The 8,214-nt window shown below is 42.8% G+C and overlaps 1 protein-coding gene across 1 annotated transcript; it reads right to left on the bottom strand.

The window, feature by feature from the left end:
- Positions 1-261: 261 nt before the first annotated feature.
- On the bottom strand, positions 262-1,940 carry LOC147354409 (vomeronasal type-1 receptor 4-like). The gene has a single exon (XM_086354051.1). The coding sequence runs from the start codon at positions 1,900-1,902 to the stop codon at positions 952-954; it is 951 nt and encodes a 316-aa protein (XP_086210177.1). The 5' UTR covers positions 1,903-1,940; the 3' UTR covers positions 262-951.
- Positions 1,941-8,214: the final 6,274 nt, after the last annotated feature.

Raw genomic sequence — 8,214 nt, 5'->3', positions numbered from 1 at the left:
CTCACCAACTGTCAATGACTTAATCAATGATGAAACCTCCAGAAAACCCCCGTGAACAACAGTGCACAGAGACCCTCAGAGTTGGACAACACATCCACCCGCAGGGAGGGTGGCAATGCCCAACTCCATGGGGACAGAAGCTCCTTTGCTTGGGCTCTGTCCAGAACTCACCCAACATATTCCTTCATCTGGCCATTCCTTTGTATCCTTTATAATAAACTGGTGGTAGTAAGGAAAATGTTTCCCAGAGTTCTGTGAATATTCCACCAAATTCTTCAACTTGAAGAGCCGGGTGAGTGTAGGAACTCCTGATGTTACAGCTGAGTCATCAGAAGTGGACACAACATTAGCCCCCAACACTTGAGACTCCCATTTAACTGAGGACAGTCTTTTGGAATCTGAACTAGGTGGTTAGTGTCATTGCTGGAGTGACAGAGAGTTGAACAACTGCTTTGCAGAGTGTGGAAAAACCTACTCACATTTGGTATCACAACTGTTGGGAATAAAAGCACTTCATTGAAACAGTGGTAGGAAAATAAGAACAAAAAAATAGACTGATATTTACAAAGATGACCTGCAAAATGAAGACAAAAGGTCAAAGAAATAGAAAGCACATTATAGTGACACAAAGAAGGTAGGAAGAAACTCAGCAAGCACTGGACAAATTAATCCATTCCATCAGTGAAATATACTGAACCTACTTTACCTGCAGTGTCAAGCACTTTGCTGGCACTAGAGACAACAATTTACATGGGCTTCCAGGTGGCACTAGGGGTAACAGAACCTGCCTGCCAAGGCAGGTTAGAGGGAAGAGACACCGGTTCGATCCCTGGGTCCAGAAGATGCCCTGTAAAAGGGAATTGCAACCCACTCCAGTATTCTTGCCTGGAGAATCCCATGGACAGAAGAGCCTGGAGGGCTACAGTACATGGGGTCACACAAAGTTGGACATTACTGAAGAGACTTAGCACAAATAAGGGTAGGAGATTTTGAGTGCCTTATCCCAGCAAAGCAGTTCCTGGATATCCTGGAGTCTCGGCTCATGAGCAGAAAGGGGCTGACCGTTGGGAAACATGCAATGATTACTGCAGAGGTTTTCACAAAGAAAACATCAATACTGTCAAAAACAGCAAAAATAATAGTACAGATAAAGGTAAGGATGTTGAAAAAGATAAAGGTGAACACCAGGAGAAGGATGGTTTTGGTAGCTCTGGACTCAGGGGAGGATATGGAGGAAATGTTGGTCCTACGAAAGTTTTGGACCCTCTGCTTGTGCCTGTACAGGATGAAAACCGTGGAGCCACTGGCCAAGATCATGAGCACAAAACATAAGGCATCAGGAAAGGAGAGTAATACTGCATATAATGAGTCTTCGGGTTGGCCATGACTGACAGCACTACAATGTCCGAGATCTTTTCTGTTTGTGATGCTTCTGTTTCTCAATGTTCCGCTCATATACATAGGATAAATGGCATTCACCAGCATGTTCAGGGTCCAGCACAGGATAACTGAAGGAACCATGCATTTGAGAGCTTTCACTTTAAGTTCTGCCCATTTGGCAGTCCTGGGACTGATGGTGATGGCCTGGAAGACACTCAAGAGGAAGGTGGTGCCAATGGACACGCCCCTGCCAACTACACGAACATACGGGAAAAATCTGCATGCAAAATCACTGTCCATGAAATGCCACTCAAAATTTTTCACTGTATCATGAAATCCACTGGAGAACAGAACCAAGATGTTGGCTACAATAAGATTCTTGACAATCAAGTCTATGGTTCTCAGCCTTTGCCCAGTGCAATAAAGGAAGAAATAATGATAAAGAACAGAGAAATTCCCCAGCATTCCAAATATAGTCTGTGATAAGAAGATCACTGCTACTGCCAAATCCTGGGCAGACATGCCGTCAGGTCTCAGTGACTGATGGTTTTCTTCTGAGCTAGAGGATCCTGAATGGGAACACGAGGCATCAAACACAGGTACAATGTTAACTAAAACCCAACATTCTCCACTTACCAATAGTTCCTACCTTGAAAGGATGGCTTACTTCAAGTATTCCTGTCAGTTAATGCTTCCAAGAGTTGAATGTATAACCACTAAAGAACACTTTCAATGTATGAATCACTGCTATGAAAGCCACATTTGCACGAACGTCTTTAATCCTCACAAATTCATGAAACAGACACTGTTATATTATATATAAGTATGGGGCAAACATCAGCATAGAGAAATTCAGTGTTCAGTCTAAATTCACTCATTAGATAGGAACAGAAGGCTAACAGCATGTGACCCTAGATCAGCTTGTAATAAGAACGGTGCACTTAATCGAGAATACACTTAAATGCTAGTCACCTCTGTTCTTCAAATAAACCAGGTCTAAATTTGGTTTTGCTTCTGTACTTTGTCATTATATTTAGGTTGGTGGTATTAATATTTTATTTTCATATTTAGGTAGTGACAATATTCCATTTAGTCCTAAAGACTCATTTTATAGGCAAATATTAACTTTGAATAAAGCTGTAGAAAAAAGTTAAATGTAGATGCACTGCCTCACAGCATAAAACTGCAGGTACCTTCCCCTGACAAAGCGGATTTAATGAATACAAGAACAGCTCAATGTAAGGATGGAAACTGAAAGACTCATTTACTTTCATTCCTGGACAGAAGTTCAATGGAACAAATCATAGGAACCATGGGACAGCAAATACTGATGCCTGATTAATGCTGTATGGTAGGTTTTATTACTAAATCCAAATCATATATACATATATATATTAATACCTGAGTCAAATAAAAGTATTAACAGTAAGGCAAGCTTTGTGAAAGATATGAAAATACAAGATGCATGCAAAATCAAGTGTTAAGGTGAGCAATTTGTGTACAGTATAAATGACATATATTTTTGGATGGGTTTTATAACATTTAAAAGCAGCAGAAATGTCACAAAATACACGTGAGTCTAAAAATGATATCTGAAACATGTAAAGTTCTGTTTTTCTTACATGCTGCATCGCTAACTTTAAGCAATAAGAGTTTCTGCACATTCTATACAGATACAGTTATTAAATGTACTAAGCACTTCATACACCAAGAGTTAGAGAAAACACTTCTACTCCAGCAACAGCTGCTAGACGCACTGTTTCGGCACAGGATCAGATGATTCCCTGGTTCATCCTACTTCTTACAGTATGAACCACCATGACCACATTTATCAACCTAAAAAGTATGTCTATGATTCCTGAAAAGTACTCTGATCATCAAACTGGCTTAGGAACTACAGTCCTTTACCATATGAAAAAACAGATTTCATTATCACTTGCTTAAACCACAACGATCTGTCAGTGAAACATACATACATCACACTAGGAGCCATCAGGGATTGGTGAAAGGTCTAGGACCCCATCTCCCTTTTCCACCTCAGTTCACACTCAGGATTTATCCCGCGCTCCTGCAGGGCTTTGGTGCTGACCAGGTTCATACACAGGAGATTCCCTTCGTCCAATATCTTCACTTACCAGATTCCTGACTCAAATCCTTCTTTTATAGATTCTACTTAACAGATGAATGTAGAGAAAACCACTGTTTCTTCCTGCTGCCTGGATGGTGGGGTCAACATCAAGGTCAAAGCAATCAGCCTGTGTGCAAGAGGGGTAGCTCGACCCTGAGATATGAGCTTGTGATACTATGACCTCACCTCCCCTCAGAACTGCAATTATCATGTCACCTGTAGCAGCATGGGCAGGAACAGGCTTGGGAGCTGGGATTATTTTTGAAAACAGTCTCCCAGTTGCTAATTACCAGGGACAATTTTAAGTTTCAAGTTAATATGTCTAGGAGACTATTGGAGTGCATTTGTGACAGATACTTAGTTTTTCATGATCCCTGGAGGCAGGCAGTGCTCACATGCAGGGAACAGGAAGTACTTAGGTTTGACACGTAAAGGACTGGCTGCAAGTGTGTGTCTCAATGGAGTTCTGCCTCGCTGAGAAATTCTACATAGAACAGTTCTTTCCTTATTTCATACGCTGAGCTGAACCAGCAATTAAGGTAAGGGCAAAGAAATGGAATTGGTCCAAATATGACTGTTTCAAAAGATACACAGGTAAAAAGAAGGACATGATGCCAAGGATCTGCATTAGATGTCACTTCACTCATTTGCACAACTCAATACCAATGAATATGTAAACTTTAGGAATACAAACTTTACTATTGACCCTCACTAGTGACAGGAAGCAGAACCAACTATTATCTTTAGAAGAAAGAAAGAAGGTTCCTAAAAGTTCTTGAAAATAAAAGAACCAAGATCAGATCATTTAAGAGGGAGATTCTACTATTCATGTAACTGTCAGATAAGCTAATGCTACTCAATCAACTCAAGACCAACAAACGGGGAATTCCCCGCTGGTTCAGGGTTGAAGACTTGGTGCTTTCACGTGCAGGTCAGGGCTTCAACCCCTGGTCAGGGAACTAAGATCCCACAAGCCACTGGCTGTGGCCCCCCAAAAGAGAGCAACAAATGATCAACAGAATCCTCCACACATGTTTTTGTGGAAATTTTTGAGTAAGGAACCATGATTGTTCTTAAAATTAAGAAACATATTTATTTATATGAAACTATTCTGTATATATAAAACGTTGAATTCTATTCTTACTGTTTTCCTGTCGGGAGCCATGTTAGGCATTACTGACAAAATGGAGGCACGGCCCCCAGCCCCCTCTCCTCATTCCGCAGGCGCAGACCAGGGTTTAAGGAGTTAGGCCTTTTAATTCTGACTTGTCTTTTCCTCTCCTCAGCTGAGTTAACTGAAAAGGAAAATTAAGGTGCTTATTGTTCTTGAGAGGAGCATGAGAAGGCACAAAGCCTTCTGCAGCTGTGCTCAGAAAATAATTCATAAAATTAATCATTGACATTTGTTCAAGGACTTTTACAAAAGCGTGTTCCAGGATGAGCACATAGGCCATAGCTTGAGGCCATGGGAGGGATTGCTATTTGAAGCCTATTTGTGAGGAGAATGTTTATGGCAAGGGAGTTTACTGAATTTAGGGCTTAGAAATAATTAAAACAGTTAGAAGTTAAAGATTTAAGGAATGTTGTAAAGTTAGCATATTTTAACTATAGCTTATAGAAGTTAGGAATTTTTAGAGACACTATAGCTATAAGCCTTTTTAACAGATAGTGAGCTCAGGATGTTAGGGGCAAACAGGATTTAGGAAGATAAGTAGTAACCTGAGGAATGTAGCATGAGTTACAATGTAATCACAAGTTAACTATAGGACAGGAGGAAGTAGATAATAGATGATAAGGCTGATTCTGAGAGAGTCACTGAAGCAAGAACTCTGAAGAGCAACAGTGATTTACGGAGATAATACATCTGGGAAAGGGGGAACTGAAAATGTCAAACCTCTGGCCTAATGCTTTTGTAAAAGTATAAAAGAGAATCTTAAACTTGAAATAAACAGGTAGTCCAAGAAAAATGAGAAACTGTCTCATTCGCCGGCACTGTTCATCTTTTCAGGTTGAATCCCTGGCTGCTGGAGTTGGACTCCGGCATTTTCCTATACACAAATCAACTCTTTGAACTAGGTTCATGATGGAATGACTGTAATTTCAACTCAGTTTCTATAGCAATTAAGATGGCCAACCCAACCTACACAGAAACCCCCCCCACACACACACATGCCAACTCACCTACACAAAGATGCAAGTAGGCATGTGTGCACACTCATACATTCAAACATGTATTTATATACATTAACATGTAACACGCGCATACACAATCACTCTTGCTCTAGTAGTTTTCACTGAATCAATACACACTCAAAAGCATCAATACACACACTGAACACATAAAAACTGTCTTATATATTTATAGGGCAGCAGTGGAGAAGTAGACATATAGAATAGACTTACAGACATGGGGAGAAGGGAGGAGAGTGAGATGTATGGAAAGAGCAACATGGAAACTTACATTACCATATGTAAAAGAGAGAGCCAACAAGAACTTGCTGTATGGCTAAAGAAACTCAAACAGGGGCTCTGTATCAACCTAGAGGGTTGGGATGGGGAGGGAGATGGGAGAGAGTTTCAAAACAGAGGGGACATATGTATACCTATGGCTGATTCATGTTGAAGCTTGACAGAAAACAGCAAAATTCTGTAAAGCAATTATCTTTCAATAAAAAAATTAATTTAAACAATTGTCTTAATGAAATTTATGAAAATTTTCATATCATAAATATACACAGTCATAGGAACTCAGAATTACACTGTTTCATAAAATCACAATCATCATGCAAGTGTGTCTCAGTAACATGATCTTAGGCAGAACAGCTGCATTTATAGACTTCTGACAGTCTGAAAATGGGAGTCTTCCTACATTTTCCAACCCTTCCAACACTGCGAAAATCACAAGGACAACATTTACTACAATAGACAGCATCTAAAATGTGCAGTCAACACTGCCACCTGATGTTAACACACGCTCTGGGAAACCTGGCGTATTGGGGGGAAAGACAGTGTGTGGGTGTGTCATAGAGTGGAGCAGGAATAGGCCACAGGGAAAAGGAGCCTTAATGAGGATAAGAGGGTGATGGGGTGAAACTGGGGGCACAGGGTCGTAGAGTGGGCAGGGGAAGAGAAAAGACAGAGAGAGAAAAGGGAGAGGGAGTTTAATGTTGGTCAAGTACTAACACACAATGCCAGAGATCAAAGTGCAAATGGGAAAAGTGGGCAAGGGAGATACTACATAGAGGACTTGGGGATCTGGGTTGGTAAGGAGGGTCATGAGAACCAAAGTTCCAATGGGTAGAGAAGCTCATGGGCAAAAGTGAGCAAACGGCAGTGGTGGGTGGGTTTATGAAACACGGTGTGGGGAGAAGGTGACTGCACATGGAGTAGGCAGGTCCTGGTAGAGTTAACAGTCCTAGTGAGATAGTGTGCAGGGAAGGGGATGGAGCCTGGGGGAGATAATGGGCACAGGACATGAGAGCCCTGGAGAGGACAATGGGCATGAGAGAGCCCAAGAGGCCAGGTAAAAGGATCAGTACTACACGGCTGAAGACCATGGATGGAGTGTGTGTCTGGGTCCATGGGAGCAATGATGAGAGTTGTGCTGTGCTTAGTCAATCAGACGTGTCCACTCTTTGGGACCCCATGGGGCTTTCCTGGTGGCTCAGATGGTAAAGCGTCTGTCTACGATGCGGGAGACCCAGGTTTGATCCCTGGGTTGGGAAGATCCCTTGGAGAAGGAAATGGCAATCCACTCCAGTACTATTGCCTGGAAAATCCCATGGACAGAGGAGCCTGGTAGGCTACAGTCCACGGGGTCGCAAAGAGTCAGACACGACTGAGCGACTTCACATAGTTCACATATAGACTGAAGCCCACTAAGCTCCTCTGTCCATCGGGAGTCTCCAGGCAAGAATACTGGAGTGGGTTACCATGCCCTCCTCCAAGGCATCTTCCCAAGCCAGGGACTGAACACAGGTCTCCCTCATTCCAGGCAGATTCTTTACTGTCTGAGCGATGGGCCAGGGAAAATGAGAGTACTGGGTCACAGAGAGCACAGGGCATGGGATGAGGTCTCTAAATTGGGGGCAGATGGTCAGCCAGATGAAAGCAGTCATAGACGATGGACTTTGCAGGGGTGAGGAGAGCTGAGGAGGGTTAGACTCAGGTCCCTAGAGTAATGGTCCCAGAGGGGTGGACGTCAAAAAAGTCATAGAATAGCAGCAGAGAGTTCAAAACTGAAACCTAAGGGAGCTGGATGGAAGCACGTGGAGTTTTAGTGGAGGTCTAAATGTCACAGGGTGGAGATGAAGGATGTGGCGGGGGAAGAGAGGTAGATTGAGAATGTGGATGGGTCCAGGAGTGATATCAGTGGCAGAGGGAGACTGGAGGCCTCAGATTCTGCCTTCCATCTATTCCCACATTTGTGATCCAATCACAACATGTATGGTTCCTTTTCCTGCTGCTGCTAAGTCACATCAGTCGTGTCCGACTTTGTGCGACCCCATAGACGGCGGCCCACCAGGCTCCCCCGTCTCTGGGATTCTCCGGGCAAGAACACTGGAGTGGGTTGCCATTTCCTTCTCCAATGCATGAACGTGAAAAGTGAAAGTGAAGTCACTCAGTCGTGTCCGACCCTCAGCGACCCCATGGACTGCAGCCTACCAGGCTCCTCCGTCCATAGGATTTTCCAGGCAAGAGTACTG

Source organism: Bos grunniens, chromosome 18 (genome assembly GCF_055505025.1).
Source record: "Bos grunniens cultivar Pamir isolate PY7600 chromosome 18, Bosgru_T2T1.0, whole genome shotgun sequence".
NCBI lineage: Eukaryota > Metazoa > Chordata > Mammalia > Artiodactyla > Bovidae > Bos > Bos grunniens.
The sequence above is the reverse complement of the archived record's forward strand: the minus strand, read 5'-3'. Positions and strand labels throughout refer to the sequence as shown.